We start from the raw sequence: 23,060 nt of genomic DNA, 5'->3' as shown, positions 1-23,060 counted from the left end.
CCTCAGAGGGCATCTACATCAACACCCTCATTTTACAGATGCGGAAACTGAGGCCCAAAGACCTTGAGGGATACGTCCCTCAAAGGTGGATGAGTTGTGCTGTGGATTAGAGTGCTGGGCCTGGATTTAAATCTGACCTCAGACACTTCCTAACTGTGTGACCCTGTGCAAGTCACATAATTACTTCAGCATCCTCAATTGTTAGATGAGGATAGTAACTGCACCTATCTCCCAGGGTTCTTGTGAGCATCAAGTGAGATGTTTGTAATGTGCTTAGCACAGTGCCTGGTACATAATAGATGCTTACTAAATGCTTCTTCCCTTCCCCTTACACCAAAGTCAGTCAGAAACATGAACTCAGCTCTTCTGACTCCAAATTCAGTGTCCCTTCCATTTTACCTCAATTTCTGCCTCCTGGCTTAAACTCCTTCCTGTACATTTCTCTCCCCATCAGTCTGGGTATCCCACAAGGCTCTTCTTAGACATCAGGCCATAGGGGTTGGAACATGAATATGTGCATAAATCTACATACAATTTGCATAAATGTTGTTGTAGTCCCAGGCCAGGGCTTCATTATAATAATAGCTCCCTTAATATTACTCTTCAAGGATTATTTCAAAAGAACCAAAGGAAATAAAGTGGATATAATTGTCTCCTTACAGAGATGTAAATCTAAGCTCGGAGAGGGGAAGGAATTTAGCCAGCCTCTCTGCTACTATTTGTCAGAACCAAGATGTCCTCCTTCTATGCTATTACACTGTACGGGAACCCTCAATGTGCTTGGCAGGTATGTGGAGAGAGGCCCTGGGAGATTGGAGTCTGGAAGGAGGGATTCAGGATTGGGGGGTGGAGGAAAACTCTTGGGGTCATTCATTGGGGCTGAGGGTCAGATCAGGCTTCTCCCCCATAAAGACTACATAGTATAGTGTAGCTACCCAGTTTATTTGATCTCAGGACCCCTTTACATTCAATTATTGAGGACCTGAAAGGTCTTTTGTTTATATGGGTTATATCTATGGACAGTTTACCACGTTAAAATTAGAACTGATATATTTCCAAAATATTAATTTAAAATAAACCTGTTACATTAACATAAATAACACATTTATATGAAAAATAATTCTATTTTCTAAAACAAAACAATTTAATGAGAAAAGTCACTTTGTTTTATATAATTTTGCAAATCTCTTAAATGTCTGGCTTAGTAGAAGATACTTGGATCCTCATATTTGCTTCTACATTCAATCTGTTGCTTTGCGTTTTGGTTGAAATAAGAAATCCGGTCTCACACAGATATGTAGTTGGAAAAGGGAGTATTTTAATAGACAAATGACATCATAGAATTACTATGAAATTAGTTTTGACCTCGAGGACCTGGGATCACACTTTGAGATCGCTGTTTGAGTGAAGGGTGCTGGGCTTGGGTCAGACAGTCTAAAGCCGTCCTCTGCCTTTTACTAGCTAGGAAACCATGAGCGAGCGAAGTAATCTCTGTGAATCTCAATTTTCTCATCCGTAAAAAGGAGCTGCCAATAATAATACTAATGCAACGGAACTTTCTACTCTCACTGGGTTTGTTGAGAGATGTATGTACGGTACTTTGAAAACTTTAAGGTGCTCTATATCCTCCTTTCCTTTCTTCTCTTCCTATCCTATCTTCCGTGATAGGATTTTGAGTTAGAAAGGACCGCAGAAGTCATTTAGTCCAAATCTATCATTTCATAGGCAGGGAAACTGAGGCCTAGAGAGACAAAGAACTTTCCCAAAGTCACATTGGTAGTACTTAAATTAACTAGCGGAGCTACTGTTCTTTCCAAACTTTCTCCTCTTCCCCCGTCTTCCTCCTTTTTCTCTTCCTTCTCTTCCTCCTCCCCCTCCTGTGCGCTCTGGCTGACAGAACCCGGGAGGGAGCTATGGCCCGCTCCGGGCAGCAGGGGGTGACCTGTGCCTTTGCGCTGCACTGGGGGGAACCTGCCGCGCTGCCCGCCCCGCTCTATAAGGGTTAACCTGCGGGAGGGAGGACGGAGAGAGTCCGAGAGAAAGAGGGGAGGGGCGGCGTCTTCTGATTGGTGAAAAGTTTTGTAGCGGGGAGGGGCAGGGCGGGCGCCGGGGCCGGGTCGCGCTCGGCCAGAGCCACAAAGCCCCGCGGGGAAGGTTGCTTCTCGCCGGCTGCGCGCCTCCAACTTTTCCCTACTTTCTCCTCACGTCCGCCCTGCGCTCCCTGGCCCGGCCTGCCCCCTCTCCCTAGGGCTCCAAGCCCAGAGCCCTCCTCTTCTCCCTCTTTGGCCCTGCCGGACCCCTCACCCCCCCACCCCGACTCCGCGCGGGCATCCCCGCCACATCCGTCCCGGGGCCGGCTGCGTGGGGGAGCCGGGGCCCGGTGGCTGGGCAGAGCTGGGCAGGGCAGGGCAGGGTGGCCGGTGCGTGAGTGCGTGTCCTGCGGCCCCCGGGAGCCTCCCCCGCCCATACGCGAGCTCTTCCACCTAGTCGGCGCCCTCCGGGCGGTGAGACCCCGGCGCAGTGCAGTGCCTGTGCCCGGCAGAGAGCCTCGGGTCTGGCCGGGGCGCCGCGGCCGGCCGCCGCAGGTATCTCTGGGTGCGCCCTGGGGACTCCTGCCCTCCGTCTACCCAGCCCCGCCCCGTCCCGTCCCCACCCCGCGCCGGGGAGGAGCTGGGCTCCCGCCGCCTGCTGCCCCCGCCCCCTCGGACCCGGCCCCAGCTCTGGCCCGGGCCCCGCGGGAGGGAAAGGCAGGCAGGCCGGCAGGCGAGCGAGTGGACGGAGTACGCCAGGTAGTGCCCCCGTTGCGCCGCCCTCCCTCCTTTGCTCGCCCCGCCTGCCTTAGCCCTGCTCCGGAGGGCGGAAGGACTGAGGCTACCATGAGGAGCTTGCTGCCCGCAGGGAGAGACTGAGGAGGCTGGATTTACTGCGAGAACGGTGGGAGGAAGCGCCTGGAATGAACCGGGACGGACACCCCGGCTGGAGCCTGTGAGCAGAAGAGCGGGCGTCCCAGCAGCTTGAGGTGAGTCCCCCACCCCCGTTCCCCGGCTCTGGAGTCCTGGAACCGGGCAGATTGATTCCTCTTGTAGTCTTGTAGAGGAGCTCTGAGCTCCTCCAGCTCAAGCAAGTCCCATTCCTCCGACCAGTGGTACTTCTCGATTGGATCTGGACCGAGAGGAAGCTCTCGTCTATTCTCCAGCCCAGGCAGGTGCCCTCTTGTCAATGGGAAGGGGTTCTTGGTCCTCCCTTGGACTCCTAAGCCGAGATTTTCCTTGGTGAATGGAGCTTCCGATGCTCTCAGGATTCCTCTGCTTGTTGAGGATTTTTGATTCTTAGTGGGAGGTCAGTAGGGGTGAGGGGTTCCTTTTTTTTCCTGGCAGACCTCTGACTCAGTCAGTGGTTTCTGCTCTCCTCAACTGCTCCCTTCCTCATCGTTGGAGACCCTCGGTTCTCCCCACATAGTTGAGCAGCTCAGGCCTTGGCTGATGGCAGGTGGTTCTGGGCAAGGAAACTGGGAAAGACCAGAGAGCCCAGTGGGGCAGCGATTCCCTGAGCCAGGAGGGAAGAGGTGCTGGGCAAACGAACCCCTTACTTTTGGAAAAGGCAGATTCTGCACTTCTTTCTTGTCCCCGGGCCACTTTCTGATTCCCAGCTTCAGTCCCCAACCATAATACGAAACTTGAAAATATCTGTCTCTGTCTCCTTCTCCCTGGGATGTAATCAACCCAAATACGCTACCTTGTAATGGGGGGTGGGAGAGTGATGTGTGTGGGTGATAACACAATCCTCGTTTAAAAAAAAAAAAACAGCCGTGGTCAGTGGTTGTTTCTTGAGTTGGGGAATATTTCTGGAAGGGTAGCAGTTCCCTTTGAGGGTATGGTCTGGGGGGCTGTAACTGTGACCTCTTTAGGGGCTTTCCCCACGCTCTTTTGCTCTTCGGGAGCTGGTCCTGACCCTCCCAGGAACAGCCTTTTTTAAGAGACTAGGGTGTCTCGTGTCTGTGTGTGTGTGTGTGTGTGTGTGTGTGTGTGTGTGTGTGTGTGTGAGAGAGAGAGAGAGAGAGAGAGAGAGAGAGAAAGAGAGCGAGCGAACGAGAGCGAGAGAGAGAGAGAGTTGGGGGCAGGGGGGAGGGGTTCTTTCCTGAGGATTTAGGAAATCCACTTTCCCCATAGATCCAGGGGTCACACTGAGGCTCAGGGATCTCCACGGTGCTTTTTTTTTTTTACCCACCCTTCCAACATCACCCCTTCTCCCGTGTCCGATGACTGGAAACCCAGTGCATCTCTTGCACCCCCTCCCTTTGCTCCCTCCCCCCCACGTGGGCTAGGTCTGCCACTGGCCTGGGGGCAGAGCCTCCCAATATCCCCCCTCCCTCCACCCCCCACATCTTTTTCTCCACGTTCAAGAACTTCTGGTGCAAATTTGTAAGCTAATGGCCGGGCGCGATTATTCTCCTTGTTGGACGGGCTGCCTTCGTGTTGTGTGTCCCCAGGGCACGGAGTGCTTACAACTGGGAGTTTACAAGGGCCAGGAATTCAGACAGTGTTTAGAGAGTGAGAGGTAGAGGAGCCGAGCACAGTGTAATTAATGTAAACCCTTTGTCTGGCTTTGATACCTAGAAAGATTCGCGCCCCCCCCCCCACCCCATCTCCCTTTTCCTATTATTTCTGTTGTTTCCTTGGCAGAAACAGGAGCCCAACTTCCTTTCTGACAGGAGCCAGCAGCAAGTGCAACTTTAAATAATGGGAGGGGGGGTAAGGGGAGGGGAGACGAGGCGAGGGAGCAAGCGGCTGCTAAGAATAATTCAACCTTCAGATAATGCAGCCGGGAGCCAGCCTGCGCAGGGGGCTCTGTAGTACTTCCCTGGGCAGAACATTTCGACCCAAGGTGAATGGGAAGACTTAGTTCTTCAGTTTTGCTCCTAGGCTTTCTCACAAGACTTCCTTGATCTCTTACTGCTTCTGGGGCTGGTTGGTTTTTTTGTTTTTGCTTGGTATTGAGAACTTGTCAACTTTTTTTTTTTTAAGCCCAGCCAGAGGAGAGACTTGGGCCTGCCTGCCTGCCCCCTTGTAAGTGGAGAAGCCTTCATTCTTAGGGATCTGGGATTGATAGTGAGTGAAAACCAAGATTTAGGGCAGAGCCAGCTCTGGAGGGGAGAGGTCTGGATGTTCAGGGGTAGCCGTGGCTTGGGTCTTTGTTTTGTGGTGTTTGATTCACCCTGGGTCTGGAGGTTCGAAGATGTTGAGTCCTCTCTTCTCCCTTCTCTCCACCTCCCCCACCCTCCCTTTCTTTTTTTCCAGGTTTTGAGGCCACAGAACATTTGTACATGAGGAGGACCTAAGCCCAGAGATGGAATTTTGGTTTGCTTTCCTCTTCTTAGGGATTTTCTCGATGTCTGATTCCGCCCGAGGTGAGTAGACCGAGTTCCCAGGAAGCAGGCAGTTTGGGGCTCTTTCCAGCTGCTGGTTTACCTGGTTATTTCATTGTCTGTACGTAAACTGGATTTCCTTTCCAAAAGTCCTGTCTCTGTCTCTCTGTTTCTATCTCTCTGTCTCTCCTTGGATTGATTCTGCCTTCCCACCGCAGACATATAGATTTGTGCGCTGATGCATAAAAGCAGGCCGAGTTCTTGCTTATGCATATTTTCCCACCTGGCTCTGGCCTGTGGGGTGTGACATCATTAATTAAGACAAACTAGTTCTCTCTCTTTTTTGTTTTCATTTTTTGGAATACATTTTCTTTTTCCTTTTTTTTTTTCTTTTTTTGAAGAGAAGACAATAGCTACAGGTGAGTTCTAGGGAATGACTTTGTTTAGTGAAGGGTAGGGGAGAAGACTTGGTTAAGCAGCTTCCAGATTTTGGGTGTCATGGTTGAAAGCAAACAATGGCATTCCTGGCTGCCTGGCAGGGCCTCCCTATCCCCCTCTTCCCCTCCCTGCCAGGCCTCCCCTTGTGTCTTCCCAGTAGCGGGCCAAACAAACACATCCATGGACTGTCCAGCTGACAGACCTGTGACAGTCCTCAACAGCTACTGCATATTTGAGCTCTGGTCACCCCAGGCCAGGCACTCAGATTTCAATAAGCAGGTGACCCTGCCAACCTACCCCCAAGACAAGAGTTTAAAAAAAAACAACAAAGACAAAATAAAGCCCTAACCCTGAAGGGGGAGGTGGCCAATGGGAGCCTAGCCCCCAAAAGTTAGAGAAAAAGCTGGAGGAAGCAGTGACCTATGGAGGGGGTGGGGGAGAGGACAGACTACCTTCACCTTACACAAGGGGAGGTCTTTCTCCTATTGTTAAGTGAGTCTGGATGGCAGCTCCCCTCCCTCCCTCCCTCCCCCCCAGGCAGGATGATGAGCCAGTGGCATGATTAGCCATTCAATACTTATTTCTCTCTTGGCCTTTTGCTTGGGTAGCTGACCATTCAGACCAGCTAGTATCATCTTAGAAACCCATGGGCTTGCAAAAGCCTACTTCCTGTCAACAAGAGGTCTAAGGCTTAGCCTCTTTAGGGGCCAGAGTATCTTGAAGGCCAGGCGTCTGAGAGATGAGTGAGGGGGAAAGCAGCATTGAGGCATAGTAGGAGTCAGTCTGAGAAGTTTGGATTCCAGTCTGGATGGGGCCTGCATCCATTGTGGGGAATGGAGGGAAGAAGGTGACCTCATGGACGTATATTATTCTTTCAGATGGTCCCAAGGGCCCTTGGGGGAGGGGGTAGATTGCATGGGGGAGAAATTCAGCCCTTAAGTCATTGTGGGTTGGGACCCACAGAATAGAAATTTTAAAAAAATCTTCTTTGCCTAATATTCTCTCTCTGCTCTGGGCTGGATTCTCCAGTCTTTTTGGGTCATGGGATCATCTGGTTCAGGGAGGACGTGGGTGTCTGAGTTACAGTGAGTGGTTTACAGAGGTGAAACTTTGGTAAAGAGGCAGAAACGGGAGAACTGGAGTGTTCCAAATGATTCTGGAGCCCAAGGGGAGGAAAAGCTCACTATAGCGGAAGTTGGCCAGGGCTGCACAAAGACCTCATGGATGAAAATTGCAGCTCTTTCTCCAAAAGATAAAAATATCGTGTATTTTCAGAGAGAAAGCGAGAGAATGCACCCGCTGAGTCCTGGCTTCTAGGGCCACACAAACACAGATAGGAGGGTGGAGGTTAACATAACACGTCTTCTTCATTTTATCCCTAGGGGAGGAGGGGGAAATAGCTCCTCAGCACTGAGGATAGGTGTTGTTATTGGAAATGGAGACCCACAGACTGAGCCTATTGGACAGCAGTGAAACTATTTCCTGCTCCTGTGTGCTGGTTTCATAGCCCGTCTTGGAGAATGTGTTTCAGAAAGTTGGAAGGGTGACCATAGTCATAGAGAAAGCAAGCTGTTACCCTGCGTGAACTGGGAGACCAACGACACGTTTCTATCTGTGTAATTGTGATCTGACCAGAAGCACATAATAATATGATTTTGCCCAATGACATGAAATAGTAGGTTTTGACCTGTTGGCATGGTTGGGACCACATCTTATTTGGACCTGTTATTACGATCCCCTGTGTCATAGCAGATCCTGCTGCTATTGGAGTGTGGGGGAAGGCATCATTGAGTAACCCTGGCTAGGACTGGTGGAGAAAGGCTCACATGGAGTATTTTTAGGGGTGGGAAGAAATCTCTCTTGGGAACTGGCTGTGTGTGTCCCAATGGTATATGTCCCCTGGAAGCAAATGGGGTTTGCAATTTGCTGGGTCAGAGGACTGGATACCAGGTTTGGCTTGGAGGCTCCTGGGAGGCATAGCTGGGAAGAAGATCTGGACACAGGCTGGCATCCCCATGGTCCCCCCGTCTCTTTTCCTTGGGCTCTGTGCTCCTGGGGCCAGGGGGGTGGATTAGTGTTAGCTCACCCTCTGCCTTCTCTCGTACCCCACTGTCTCCTGGCTCGTGGTTCGGAGGCTCCTCCGATTGGAGCGGCGGTTTCCTAGCCCTTCCTGCGCCTTGAGTGACCGTATATGGTAATGTTTGGGTCGGGCTGCAGCAGGTCCAGCAGGATGGCCCAGGCTCGGCCCAATGCCACACACGTCCCTGCTCTCTCCTTCCTGCCCAGGGAGGGAGGGACTAGTCCGGTGGGTGGGGGCTGCCCACAAGCTTGGGATCAGCGCCACCCGGACAGGGCAAGGGGTGCTCTGTCATCTTGGCTTAGGGGAATTGATATTCTTTTGGAAGGGAATGGGTTAATCCCCCCACCGCCCCCCACCCTGAATTGGCACCGAGATTTGGACTTTGATTTCTCTTTCATCTTCTTTGATCTGGCTCGTCCCTTGTGCCCTCTCTCATTACGGGCCAGTTGGGAAGCCCACCAAAGTCCTGTCCAGTGCCCAGCCCAAGAGAAGCCCCTCTATGGGGGGAGGGGAATGGGTGGGAGTTTCAGGGTTGGAATTCAAACCTCGCTGCTCAGGAGGGAGTTATTCAGTGTCGCTGGGCCTGGCATGAGACACTCCTCTCTTTGAGCTGCTGGCACTGGCCAGGGTTTGGTGGGCAAATGGGGAGGCTGAGTGGCCGGTCTTCTCCTGGGGTTAATTTTATAGGATAATAAAGCACTTTTCTCAGGATAGCCTTTACAGGAGAAGGTCTATTATTAATCCCATTGTACAGATGACTAAACTGAAACCCGTATTGCTTAAGAGATCTGTCCCCAGTGTCATGCCCAGTGAGAAAGGATTCAGCCTATACTCGGATCTCCTCATTTCAGACAGGTGGCCCTTTTATGAGATTGACCATGCTGGAGGAGAGAGTAAGATTCTGAATAAGATTCATAACAACTCTTATTGAATGCCCCAGAGACTCCCCGTTACCCTTAGCTGGCTTTCAACTCTGGTTTAAAGCCAGTAGAATGCAGTCTTACCAACTTCCTTTTCCCTCACCCTTCTTCTGGGAACCTAGTTTCCTCCCAAGCCCACCTCTCTATGGGCATGCCTGGTTTCAGAATTCATCTCTCAGTTCTAAGCTCTCCTGGGTTCAAGGGGCTCACATTGACAAGGGATCACCTGGAAAGGAACTGAAAGGTTTTGGGGGGAATTTTTTTCTTTTTTTGTGTTTCTCTCAGAAATGGGGGGAAAGGGAAAGAAGGTGGGAAGGAATTAGCTTTTCTTGAATTTTTTTGGACTTGTTTTCCCTTTTTTCCTCTAAGCCTTCATATTTCTTTCCCAAATGTGTTAAGTTTGTGAGTGGGCCAAGTTGTGAATGTCATACATGTTCTTAAACCAACAAAGTGTCATTAGACCTGGAAAGAGGTACTAAGAAAATAAATATTGCATGTTGTCAGTTTTACTTCAGATTTCTGTTGAGAGAGAGAGAGAGCAGAGGGAGAGAAAGACAGAGGAAGAGGGAGAGAGAGACAGAGAGAGATGGGGGGTGAGGGAGAGAGAGGAGGGGAAGGGGGGAGAGAGAGAGAGAGGAGAGAGAAGAAGCTGTTACTTTTAAAATTTCTTTTCTTAAAAACAAAACACTACAACCAACAGCCACCCTCCCTAAATTCTCCCTGAATTTGTGAATCAAAAAAACAAACAACTTTAACTTTAAAATGCTCCAATATTTACCTTTTTATTTTTTGGAGCCATTCCAGTTTCCATTCTTGTAGAGAAGATTGGAGAAATTCAGTCCAAAAAGGTTTTTTGAGGAGGTTGGTAAAACAGAAGGTGTTCCCCATGCTGCATGCTGGGAAGTACTTCCAAGGTGTGAACTTTTCCTGATGAATGGTTTCTGACCCTTTTGGGCTTCCTCTGTTTTCTGCATTCAAGGACAAAAGAATGTTTTCCCTGAGTTGTACCTATAGTCATAAGGATCATAGACCATAAAGTATCCTAGACTGAGGGTTTACAGATAAGAAAATTGAAGTCCAGGATGACCCAGGAAGTGAGTTTCAGAGGCAGGGTTCATACCTGGTTTCCCTTACTATAGAACTAGATGCTCTCTCTTTTCACCGAATCACACTGAGCCTCTCTTGCTCCAACACCTCATGGCCAGTGGCTTTTCAATTTTAGAAAAGGACTCAAGTCACCACTTTGATTTTATAAGGCAAGGGTGGGGACTTTGCAGCCTCGAGGTCACATGTGGCCCTCTAGGTCCTCAAGTGTGGCCCTTTGATGGAATGGATTAAGTCCAAGGGCCACACTTGAGGACCTAGAGGGCCACTTGTGGCCTCGAGGCTGTAGGTTCCCTACCCTTGTTATAGGGTGTCTTACTCTAGTAAAGTAGATTAAAATAGCCCTTTTTACCTGTTGTGAAAGCAGCATTTATCTCCCAGATTTCATGGCATTGTCTTTATTGGCAGTTTCTTAAGGTTCTCTGGTTTCAACTATGTAGGTCTCCCCCCCACCCCACCCCTCCGCTGCTCAGAGCCCAAGCCTTCTACTTTCTGTGGTGGTCTTTGATATGCTGTGATTCAAAAATTCACTCCTTCAGGGCCATCTGCCTGGTCATAAGCCTTTTCAAATAGTAGAGCTGGCCAGACTTGGCCGTTGGCTGGCATGGTCAGTCAGCCAGAACTTAGGATGGCCTCCGTACAAAGGTGAAACATTGCAGGACGATTCTCCTAGTTGTAAGACTTTTTTGAGCAGCCCTTTCAGTGAAATGGTAATCCCATGAGTTTAGATTGTAAATTCTCTGAGAGCAGGGATTGAGTCCCACTTCAATTTAATTCAATCCAACAAGTGTTTAATTAATTGCCTTCTACTTGTCAGGGATATAGAGGCTAAAATGAAATAGCCCAGCCCTCCAGGAGGGGCTTACATTTTGCCTCCCTAATTCCCAAAGGAGCTGGCACACAGTAAGCCCCTCAGTCAATGCATGTCAGATTGGAATTTGGTGGCTGATATTTCTGGGTTTACCAACCCGATGAACTTATTTATAGCAACAGTAACAGCTAGCATTTTATACAATAGTGCTTTTAAGATTTGCATAGTTCTTTACAAATGTTACTCCATTTGAACCTGGGAAGTAGGTGCTGTTATTATGCTCATTTTCCATAAAAGGAAACTGGGATTGAGAAGAGGTGAAGTGTCTTGTGTGGGGTCACGAAGCTAAGTAAGGATCTGAGGCAGGATTTGAACTCAGGTCTTCTTGGACAAGTCCGGTGTTCTTTCCATGGTACCAGATTTTGATGTTAGAATGGAAGTTTCACCTCTAAGGTGGCAGATTTGGGTGGGAAGCAAACTCTTAGCCCAGAGGCTGGATGGTAGATCGAGGTGACCAAAGAGGAGGGCAGCTTCGGCCACTGGGCCTGCTGAGACCTCAGGCTTGCTGAACGGCAATTTGTACAGTCTGGGCGGGGGGAGGAAAGCCTTTTCTGAAGCTTGGGGAAATGAATGGAGTTGAGATGATGTTCTTGGCCCATTTTGGCCCTGGCTCCTGGAAACGGTAAATAAATCATTGTCACCGAGAGGGGCGGAGGGGAAAAAACCCTGAACAAAAGTCTTCTTTTGCCTGGTCTGGAAAAAATAAATGTGAGGCCGTTCCTTTATTCATTGCGCAGGGGGAGAATCAATGGTGCTTTCTCTGCTCCCTAGGCTGGCCGCCCCAGTGAGAATCTGGAGTGTGTTTGAAAGTCCTGCCCTTCAATGCTCCCCTTTCACACGGAGCCCCAATGTTGCTATAATCAGTGGAAATATTTTTTTCCCCAGTTTCGTTTAACTTAATAAACCACTTGTCTCATTCTATTGCTCTCCGTAAGTTTGTCTTTTATGCTGAGGATGCTTTTAGGGGTTTTTGTGGGTATAATGAAAACTAGGATCTTGGGATGTCAATTCATTTCCCTTATGCCAGGGCTGGGGAGCTGTGTGACCCTAGGGGAGTCACTTAACTTTCTGCTGTTTTTCCTTTTTTTTTTTCTCTCCCCCCCGCCCCAGCTTCTCTTTGCAAAGGGGTATAAGTAAGCTTTTCCTCTGGTGTGACTCTCTGGAGGTGGTCTTATTTGGTTTGTTGTGATGGAGAGCTGACCCTCCGCCTTCCCTGAGTTAGTTTTGGGATCCGGTTGTGGCTGTTGGGGTGGGTTTCTAGCTTGATGTGTTTATCCAGGGTCTTTCATCCCAGGGGGCCCAGAGCACCTCACAGTTGAGCACCTGTGGTAATTCTGTGGCCTGTTGGGCAGATGAAGATAGAAGGCTATTTTTTTTAAAGCAGCTTTACCAAGGGCACCCAGTGTCTTGGGGCTGGAGTCAAGGTGGACTGGGGATCCTGGGACTTGCAGCTGTGTCTTGGGCAGAATTCTTGGCTATTCTCCTAGCTTCTGTATTCTGGAACTCTGGAGTTGGAAGGAACCTTAGAGACCAGAGAATCCTAATGTCTAGATGGGGAAACTGAGGCCCATAGCCATGACAAGCCACATAACTATGTAGAGACAGAACAGGAATTGGGAGAGCATTTCTGCTAACTCCAAGGCTAGGATTCTTTCTACTATATCTGCAGACCTCCTGAAGGTCTCCCGTATTTATGGAGTCCCAGGACCATAGGATTTAGAGCTGGAAGGAATCCTACGGATCACTGAACCCAACTTTCTTGTTTTATGGAGAGAAGGAGAAATGAGTGTTCAGTAATTCTGGGATTCAAAGCCATATCTTTATGACAACAAATTTAATGCTCTTTCTGTTACCTGCATCACTGTACTTTTTTTTGCCCAGGCATTCAGTGTAGGAGATAGGGTGTCAGGGTACTCAGAGTGTCCTCAGTCCAACTGGGGAGCTAAGACATGAAGAAAACATTGCAAGTAATATATTACTAAGTTATGTGTGATCAGCTGCCCAGGCTTTTGCTTCAGACCACATTCACCATGGGATGTCAGAAGAAGAGAAATATTCACTGGGGTCTGCAGGGGACACCAAAGGCCTCCTGGAGGAAGGAAAACTCGAGTATTGAAGAAGGCAGAGAATTTGAGGAGAGGGAGGGGGAAAAGAGTGAGCATTCCAGGGGATATCAGTTGTACAAGTGTGTAGTAGGGCGTAAACCCCAAAACTGGGGGGTGGCTCTGAGTGTGTTGACTGGCTGGGGCTGGGATGTGTTCATCAACTGAGCAGTTCCAGAGAGGGTCTACTGAAGGAAGGTGGACTATAGAGTGGCCTGGAAGAGAAGGATTCCCCCCAAGAAGGTGAGATATGAGCTAGGCACTGAGGTCCACAATGATATAAGATTTTTAATAAATCTGATATAGTGGAAATAACCCGGAAACTGTTTGTCCTAGCTCTTAACACCATTTCTGATCCTGGGTATGTCAACCTGTCTGGGCCTCAGTCTCCTTATTGGTAAAACGGTCTTTTCCAGGTCTAATGTTCTATGGTTCTACAATCTTCACCTTTCTGGTCTGTAGCCCAGACTCTCTAGAACAAATGGCTCTGAGAAGGAGAGAGGTAACAATGTCCAACTCTACTCTTCCAGGTTATAAGGGTGAGACCTAGTCCTCTTCCATCTCTGGTAAAATGGAAAGAGTTCTGTGTTTGGAATTCAAAGACTTCAGGCAGGTCACTTCTCCGTCTCTTGGTTTTCTCATCTCTAAGATGAGGAGGCTGTAATCAGTGACCTCTAAGTCTCTTCTTTCAATTTTTACTCTCCATTTTCCAGTCCTCCCCACCACAAGACCCTGGCACAGGACCTATTTAGAGTGGAGGACGGGGGCAATGTTTAGGAAACATCAGCTGTGAAAATGCTAGAGTGAAAGAATGCTCTATCACTCAGAATCTCAAAGATCCAAGGAGGGATGCTTCAAAATTCCTGATGCTCAGCATAGACATACATAGGAAGGTGGACAGTACAGAACCCAGGTAACACAGTCTAGAACAATCAAGCAGTCCTCTTCACCTAAAGAATACGGCAAGTCGTGGAGCCTGGCCCTGGCATAAAAGCTGCAATGCAAGAATGAAAGCTGGAGGGGTAATAAGAGAAAATAGTGACTAGTATAACAATTTAGTATAGATCTAGGAATCACTAAAAGAAGGAGGGAGTAACTCCATCACAATTGCAAGGACTTAGTTATGCAAAGGAAGAAGTGCATTTTCCATAAGGGCTACATCAATACCTAGAGGAAATGAAGCAAGAGATTAAAGAAAAGAAAAGAAAGACTCCAGAGGAAAGAACTGGAAGGAGAATATGAGGAAGATGAGAAAAGTGATAAATCTTGTCCAAGTAACAGACTCCCTGAAAACTAGAGTAGACCAAATAAAAATTAGTGGCTATATGAGACAGCAAAAAGCATTGAGAACAAAATCGAAAGATTGAAAAATTAGTAGAAAATGTAAAATATTGGATATAAAAAGTAACTGACCTGGAAAACAGGTTAAGGAGGTATAATTTAAGAATCTTGGACTTCTTGAAAATCATGCTATATTAAAAAAAAAACAACCCAGGGCATGTATTTTTAAAAAATCATAAATGAGAGCTGTCCAGATCTATTAGAACCAGAAAGCAAAGTCAAGATAGAAAGAATTCTGCAAGAAAGCCTTGAAGTAAACATCCTGGGAATATTATAGCTGAAATCCAGGGCTCCTACATCAAAGAAAAAAAATACTATAAGTATTCAGAAACAGTTCAAGTACCGAGGAATTACAGTCAAGATCATGGAAGATATGCAAGTTTTTACTATGAAAGAGAGAAGATCTTGGACTACAAAATTCCAAATGGCAAAAGATAAAGGCATAAAGCAGGAATCACCCTGAAAACTTCAGTATAATTCTACAGGATGAAACATAGGCCTTTTATTGGAATACAGGACTTTCTTGGATTCATGAGAACACTCTACATAGTAATAACATTGGAAAGAAAAACAACTTTGAAAGACTTTGGAATGCTGACCTTGTCAAAGACCAACCAGGACTGATGATGAAGCATGTTACCCACTTCTTGGCAGATGATGAACTCACAGCGTACAGAGACAACCTTTTTTTTTTTTTTTTAAATTGTGGCTACTGTGGATTTGTTTTGTTTGACAATATTTATTTGTTTTAAGTTTTTCTTTCCTTTTTTTTTTTTTGGCAGGTTTGAGGAGGAATAAATATTTAGTCAAAGTGAGGCCCTGCAAGAAAGGAAAAGAAAAAAAAGAGGGCCATTAAAACATTTTTAAAAATGGTTACAAACTCTTAACTGATCTTGTCTCATTTAGTTTCCACAAAATCTCTATGAATAGTGAAAGACCATTATCTCCAATTTACAGATGAGGAATCAATCTGAGATTGGGGGCTTGCTTGTGGTCAGACAATGCGAATGACAGGTCTTTTAATCCAGGTATTTTGACTCTAAATCAAAACTCTTGGACAAGGGAATGGAGTTGAAGAAAATTAGGTTGTTATTAGCTAAGCCTGTCAGAGAGGGGAGATATTGGAGGGATAGGGTGGGGTTCCATGTAAGAAATCTGATTGAGAAGGCCACGGGGCCCCTCTGAGAATTCCCTTGAGTTCCCTTCCATTCAGCGTCTGAGCTTTGTCCTCCCGTGTCCTTCCATCCATCTGTCCGTCCATCCATCCATCTATCCATTCATATTTTGGACAGGATCTTCCCCAGCAGCCTTGTTCTCACTCACAGTCTCCCCTTTGTTCAGGGAAACACAGTGGTCTTATTTCATCAGAAATTACTCCAGTTTTTGAAGATGAAATCCAGCCAATGACTCCAGGCTACTTCTTCCATTAAGTGTTTAGACTTCATCTGAGGTTTCACTGTGGCAAGTTGTGGAGATGAAAGTTACTGTTTGTATTGTGATGATTGAGCCGATTTTGATTGTATTGTGATTGAGGGCTTTGTGACGGTTTTTTCCTGGCCCCATCTGTATACATCTCTTTCTTCAGCTTCCCTTACTGTTCTCGATTCTCTTCCCCCTTCTTTCTTCTGTCCCATCCCTTCTTCTCTGTCAATCTTTCCACTTGTCTTTTGTCTGTCTCACTCTTCTATCTCTCTCTGTCTCTCTCCCTTCCTCTTACCTGTTTCCCCCTCCTTCCCCTTTCTCTGACTCTTCTCTTCTTTATTCACCCCACCCCTTCTTTCTCTGTCTCACCTCACTCTTCGCTGTCTTCTTTTCCCCATTTTTCCCTTGCCCCTACCGGACTTGTTGAAATCAGAGCACTTTGCATCTTGGCAGGAGACAAACTCATTTTTTCCCGTGCCTGGTAAATTTGTTTCCTGAAAGATTTATACCAACTTGGGTATCCTGTCAAGCAGCTGAGGAGTGACTAATGAAGGAGTGCTCCATGCTGGCTGAGACTCTGGCTCTGTCAAGGTTGGATATGTTTGGAGCTGTTCAGGGGTCCCAAGAGGCTCATGGGCAAATGGAGCCCACCAGGAACCTCTGTCGTCTATCTCTCGAGCCCCACTCATCTGGGGTTTGGGCAAGTGACTGAATTTCTCTGTGACTTGGCTATTGGCAGTGAGATGCCACCCCCTCTCCCCAGTCCCACCCTCAATGTCAGACATTGAACTGCCCATTTCCCTTCCCTGGTCATGCTTCTAAGATGAGGAGACGAGCCATAGGTGCAGAGAGAGCATAGCAAACTGGCTTCTTTTAATATACTGACTGTTGCTCTTGGATGAATGACTTACCTTCTCCTATGTTCCTCCAGGCTTTTCTTTCTTCACCTGGAAAATGGACAGTGTCATTGCTGTTTCCTCCACCCACCCCAAAAATACATGCTTCCAGAGGAAACAGGCAAATTACAAAGGCTGGGGTTTGAATGTCACCTGTGGTGTTTACCACCAATCCTGGCTGCAGTGAGGAAAATTTTAGCAATTCCTTTCTTAGAATATAAGGTCCTGGAGGGCAGGGACTTGGGTTGATTAGTGCCATGCCTGGCTTGGCCTCTAGTAACCACTTAATAAATGTGGGTTCAGTTGGTTGAATTCAAGTATTTTCAGAATCACAGACTTCAAACTGGGAGGGTCCTTGGAAAACATCCAGTTCACTGCTCTCCTTTTACAGAGAAACTGAGGTTCGGAGAAGAGCCAGGAATTCAATCCAGGTCTTCTGAGACCAAATTCACTGCTTTTCCCATTATAGCCTAGTATTTAATGAGAATGATTTCTACTCTGGTTTAGTGTGTGGGAGTACAGGAAAACTGCTATTTTGAGTTACTCACAAAAGTCAGGCTAATTGTTTTTATATCACCTTCACTTCCAAATATTTCCTTCTTCCCCTGTACAGTGAGCTTTCTTTTGTAACCAAGATTTAAAAGAAAATCTAAAAGAAAAGAAAAAAACAGTTAATAAAACCAATATGTAGACCACACCTGTCATCTTTACATCATTTCATACTCATGGTCTCCCAGCTCTGCAATGCAAGATGTATTTTTTAACAGCTTTTCTCCTAGAGGCTAGGTTAAATGAATGGGAAGCTTTGGTGACAGGATTTTAAAGAGAATTCCCTCTTGAAGTACTTTCCATTATGATTCGGTCTACTAGAAAGGCTGGGAGACAGAAGGAGACATGCCCTCTAATTCTGACAGGCACTCACTTGCTCTATCACCCTGGATAAGTCACTTGCCTCTTTTCCCCCTTTCAGTCTCATCTGTGAAAGGAAGGAGTTGGGCTTGATCTGGTATATCCCTTTGAGCCCTAAGAAAGCAAGTTTCTGACTTAACAGCTTGTTAAATAATACAAGTTATGTTACACAGGATAATACAAGTTATCTGTTAGACGTCTTGCTTTCATGTGTAGAAAAAGATCATTTGCAATAGATGATTGCTTGGTGGCAGATAAATGCTGATAAAAGTGTCTGAAAAGTTTGTTCTCTTAAGTAGTCTGGCCATTCATCATCTTCCCTGTTTTATAAATGTGTTTATTTTAATAACTTTTTGTCTTTGTTAATAAGACAAATTCTCTTCCTGCCATGCTTGGTGGTCATGAATTCCAAGTTAGCTGTTGTCTGAGTCCTTGGTATTTGTTTTCTACTTTCAAAGATTTTTTCATCCTTATAGAGCTTCGATTCTAAGAAGGAAGAGCAGTGTCATGGAAATTGAGTAGGAAAGAGTGTATTTTAGGAGAACAGAATGCTACCAGCATTAAGTAATGCAAGGAGGTCAAGCGTGTGGAGGACTGACCTAAGGTCATTGGGTCTGGTGTCTGGAGAGAAGAGTTTCAGCCAGATGGTGAAGACTAAGGTTAGATGAGAGGGGGTGGTGATATTTAGAGATAGGGATAGTGACTTTAGGGTATTCTTTCCAGAAGAGGAGCAAAATAGGATGGCAGGGTAGAAGGGGAAGTCTTTTTTTAGAATTGAGGAAGGATGCAGCAGCTAGGATAGAGCATCGACTCTGGAGTCAGGGGAACCTGATTTCAATTCACTAGCTGTGTGACCCTGGGCAAGTCACTTAACCCTGATTGCCTCCAAAAGAAACAAGAAAAAAGAATTGAGGGTGGGCAACTATGTTTTTAAGCAGCTAGCAAAGGAGTTAACTGGATCAAGATCCATCTAGAGACTTGATGCGTTGAAGGCAAGAGTGTGTGTGTGTGTGTGTGTGCTCTGACAAAGCAGTGCAAACTTTTAAGTTTAATTTCATCATTAACATTTTCTCCATCACATTCTATTCTATTCTAAACATCCATTAGACTTTTAGACAAACATCTAAACCATAAATCAAGTCTTTTGCTGTTTTCTGAAATGCTCACACAGAAAATTTAACTGTAGGCTCTTGTATGATGCACTGGCCCCAGCAGGCCTCTAGATGAAGAGTACAAATGGAGGAGCTGGTCTTGGTCTGGATCAGGGGAAGAGCTCCTTCCGAGACCAGAGGGGAGGAAAGGTGATGCGCATAAACCCTCAATCTGTGGGGGAAGAAGGAGATGAGGAAGCTCCTGTTGGATGGCCTTGATCTCAGTGATGTAGAAGGTCCAGTCTAGACTGTTAGACATCTGGTGCAGGAGGAGTTTAGAGGAGGGAGTGGGGAGCCAAGGAAAGCTTCCTAGGGATGGGATGGGGAGAAAGGAGGGATTTGTCTTGTGAAGGAGGAAGGAAGAGGACATCGCAGGCTTCTAGTTTCAATTATTCAAGCTCCCTGCACCATTGGTATTAAAACTTGCAAGTGATTGGGGTTTCAGTCAATATTTGTTGAGTGAATATTCCTTTCTTTGGGGCTTGACCTTTCCTCCTCCTAGTCCTAGACAGTCAGACAGACAGACAGTAACAGCCTTGGCTTTCCCCTTTTCGATAACCAGGTCATGGTTTCTGAGGCAATTACTTGTTTTACTAGTAACACCAGTTCCTTCCTGAACCAAGTGGCTCCTTTGCTTGTCTAGCTCCTTGTCTGTGACCCTCCCCTGCTTCGGTCTCCCCACTCCTCCAGGACAGGACGGAAGGTTGGATTTGGCGGCCCTGCGTTTAGGTTTGTAGGTTGGTTGGGTTGTTGTTGGGGCCAAGTGGGGACACAAGGAAGGTCGTGGATGGGCAGCCCAAGTTCCAGCAGAGACTGATCTGGCCTCCAGGCCCTGTCTTGCCTCTTTTTTCAGGATTAGGGCTTGAGTTAGAAACTTTCTCTTATTTCTTAGCTCTTCCCAAGATGAAGTAGAGGCTTCTTTTGACTCTCTCTGCACTGTATCCTCTATAATCTGCCAAAATGACCTTTCTGAGGCTGAATCTGTGTTACTCCCCTGCTCAGAAACCTCCAATGGCTCCCTCTTACCTCTAGGATAAAAGCTGTCTAGCATTTAAAGTCTTCCACAGTTTGGCTCCAACCTCCCTTTTCACCATTACTGTCTCTTTTCTTGTACTCCGTGTCCCAGAAAAATGAACCTATTCCCTGACTGGATGACTTCTCTTAGTCTGGGTAGCTTCTGTGCTTTGACTGCCCTCTCTCCTTACCTGGGCCTCTCAGAATCCTCCTTTTTTCTTCAAGGCTCAGCCTGGGTGCCATCTTGCCCTTTGAAGCCTTCCTCAATTCTCCCTTCCTCCAGTTGCTAGTTCTTTCCTCCACTTCAGATGACCTTATATTCTATTTAATGGGGTTCCTTACATGCTACTTCTTTGACTGCAGAGCCCTGGAGGGCAGGGGCAGTCAGGTTTTTTGTCATTGTGTTCCTAGCACCTGGCATCGTACATAGAAGGAGCTTCTAATAAATTCTTGTTGAATTTCTTGTTAGGGAATTTCTCAAATTTCTTGTAGTAAGAAAAAGCAAGCGAAGGCATTGGGGATTGGAAACTTTTGTTCCAGGCTTTGACAGTTCTCTGTGAGGAAGCCATGGCAATCCTGAGCCTTCCCAGGGAGGGGGGTGGGTAGGCAATGTGAAACTTGTATTATCTGCCTTCCAGGAGCTAGTTCAGAAGTTAAGAAGCTCTGGGTTCAAGATATGCTTCTGACACACAAACTGGCTATGTTGGGTTTAACCCTTAGCCTCTCAGGCAGCTGTCAAAGACCCGAAGTTGCAGAAGGGTTGGCTCTCTGGCTTGGAGGAGGGAGCCTCTTCACAGGGAGTCCCCTACAGCCCTGAAGTTACAGATCTGGATGAAAAAAATTATTTGCTTCCAAGAGTTGCTTTGAGGAAAGCCCTTGATAAATCCCAAGTGATATAGACATGGGAATTACTATTATGCTTCATATTATCCCAACTTGTAGATTTTTTGGAAGCGGTACCTTCAGTAAGGCAGGGGGCGGTAGGGTAATTTTTTATATCTATCCTCCTTCAGTCACCCACCAGGGATATCATGGGCAAAGAGACAAGCATCATGGACCCCTTTGACCTTCAGCTGTGTCTCAAGGTTTGATCTAATAAGAAATAGGTAAAACACTTTGGAAATTGCTAAGTGTCTTCTCACTACAAGGTATGATTATTGCTTCTGATCCTGTAGAATTGACATATTGAGTGAGAGCTGGAAGAGGCTTCAGAAATAACCAAGTTTAATCCTCTCATTTCATGGTTAGGGAAACTGAGGCCCAAGGAGGGAAATGTGATTCGCCCAAGGACAGTCAGTGGGTTAGTGGCAGAGCTCAGGTCCCCTCACTCCTAGTCCCAAGCTCGCTTTTTACCTGAGAGAAGAGAGCAAACTTTCTTTTTTGAAGACTAGAGACTAGCCAAGTGGGGTTAGAATCTAATTTTTATTTTATCTTAGAAGATCCCATAAATCCAGGAAGCTTTCAGCATGGACTTCAAGGGATTTGGGTTCTATCTGCCTTGAAGATAATTTGAATAAATTTGGGGTTAGGGAAGTCACTACTTAGGACAATGTCTACAGACTTTTGAATGGTGCCAGAGGGGATTTTGAGTCTCAGTGTTGTGGGGCAGCTTAAGCAAAAATGATTTTTCCCTTGCAGAAAATTACCAAATTCTGATTGGCTCTGGTCCCAAGCCAATGTCATGGGGGTCACATGCCCAGGAGAGCCCTGAGGCTGGGCAGCCTGCTCGGTCTCCTGGGCCTCATTCAGGGGAAGTGGCTTGGCCTGCCGGCTCCGGACACCCTGGTAAGGGAGGGAGGAATGTGTGTGTGAGAGAAAGAATTCACAGGGGCTCCAGCTTTTCTCCCCCTCCCCTTCTGTCCCCCTAAGTGATTGACGGATGTTTACTTATCCTTTCTGTTCCCCCCACCCCCCCCCCCCCAATTTATCACCATGCCTGGCCAGAGGAAATGAATTAACATAATTTACTGTTTTTAAAACAAGACACATTGTGAACACTGCCTCCCCTCCCCTTTTCCCCTAGTCAGGGTGTTCAGGGTGTTTCCACTCCGGGCCCTGGGGGAGAACAATGCCCCAGTTATGGAGCCGGGCCTGGAGGAACCATGGCCTAGAAGAGAGAGGGGGGAGGCAGCGACCCGGGAAGGGACTAGCATTGGGGGCTGGGAGGGAGAAGGAGGTTTGTGTGCTCCATTCGGTTTGGTTTCTTGGGCAATTTCTAAAAACCAGATCGGAGCAAAGCACAACATGGGGCGGGGGAGGGTGTAGGGGTGGCAGAAGAAGAGTGAAGCTGAGCCAGCCCCAGCCAGGGGCATTGTTCTGGGAGGAAGTTTTTAGCCCAGAGCTTTTTCCTCTGTCCCCCAGCTTACAAGACTTTGTAGTACTGTTAGTTTAATTAGCCAGGCAAGAAGCAGTGTACAGGATCCTAGTGTTTTGAACTGGTGGGGAGCTTGGACACCATCTGGTCCAGCCCTTTTGGTTTAAATGGGGGGAAACTGAGGCCTGCCAAGCCCTCGTAACTTAGGTTCCCATAGCTATCAAGTCCCAGAGATAGGATCCTTCCTATCTCATTCCTAGTAAAGAGCTCTGATTGGCAGGGCTGATCTCCAGTAAGATTCTGGTCAATGAAAAAACCAAGAGTTTTCTTGCCTCCAGGGCTATGTCCTCAAACCAACCACACTAGTCAGGGCTCTTGGGGAGCATGGATTGTGCAGGGATGGACTGTGACCTATTGCCCCATTCCTGCTGGGTTAGGTCAAGTGGAAGAGGCCTTAGTTTAAGTTTCAGCTCTGGGGGGCATGTCACGACACCTCCCTGAGGGTCAGCTGACTCATGTGTAGGACGATTATAGTCTCTGCCCCATAAAGACATTGGGAACAGTTGGAGTAACCATCCCTCAGTGGGGCGTCTCAGCTGAGCCAAGGTCGGTTTTCTGGGTCAGGGAGGAAGACTGCCGGGCTTTGTGGTCATGATGATGTAAAGTGTTAGACAAGGTTTTTGGAAAGGGTCTGGAGCTCCTGGGAAGCTCTGAATTGGTGAAGAGGGATGTAGGGAACTGACAGGATGGACCCCAGAGACTGGGGTCCTTTCTCCACTGATACAGCATCTTCTGATTTACAAGACAGGTTCCTGTCATTCCAAGTTGAGTATTCTTTTGATCATACTGCCATGCTTCCTTAAAGAACTAGGGAAGATAGAAGCTTTCATGGTTATCCATATTAAAAAAATAATTTTTAACAGTTTTTTTTAAGCCATTGAGTTTCAAAATTTCTCCCTCCCTTCACCCCTTCCCTACCCATTGAAAAGACAAGCCATACATCAATTATACATGTGAAATCAGGTCATTTAAAAAATTGTTATCTTTTGTTTTTTATGTCACCTTCATTTCCAAATATGTCTTTCTCCCCTATATAGCAAACAAGCCCTGTTATTAAAGATTTTTTAAAAAGA

General features: G+C 46.9%; 1 protein-coding gene across 3 annotated transcripts in view; it reads left to right on the top strand.

The window, feature by feature from the left end:
* Nucleotides 1-2,697: 2,697 nt before the first annotated feature.
* Nucleotides 2,698-23,060, top strand: part of FGFRL1 (fibroblast growth factor receptor like 1) — a 137,651-nt gene continuing 117,288 nt past the window's right edge. The window contains exons 1-2 of one of the 3 annotated variants that reach the window (XM_036763595.1): nt 2,698-3,019; nt 5,298-5,407. In XM_036763595.1, the coding sequence (XP_036619490.1) occupies nt 5,347-5,407 (61 nt within the window). In that variant the 5' untranslated portion in view covers nt 2,698-3,019; nt 5,298-5,346. Of the gene's footprint in view, nt 3,020-4,445; nt 4,558-5,046; nt 5,067-5,297; nt 5,408-23,060 lie in introns of those variants that run through there. The other 2 variants (XM_036763597.1, XM_036763596.1) reach the window with 2 other exon arrangements.

The sequence above is a fragment of the Trichosurus vulpecula genome, chromosome 6, assembly GCF_011100635.1.
Source record: "Trichosurus vulpecula isolate mTriVul1 chromosome 6, mTriVul1.pri, whole genome shotgun sequence".
Taxonomy (NCBI): Eukaryota; Metazoa; Chordata; class Mammalia; order Diprotodontia; family Phalangeridae; genus Trichosurus; species Trichosurus vulpecula.
This window is presented reverse-complemented; position numbering and strand designations above follow the sequence as displayed.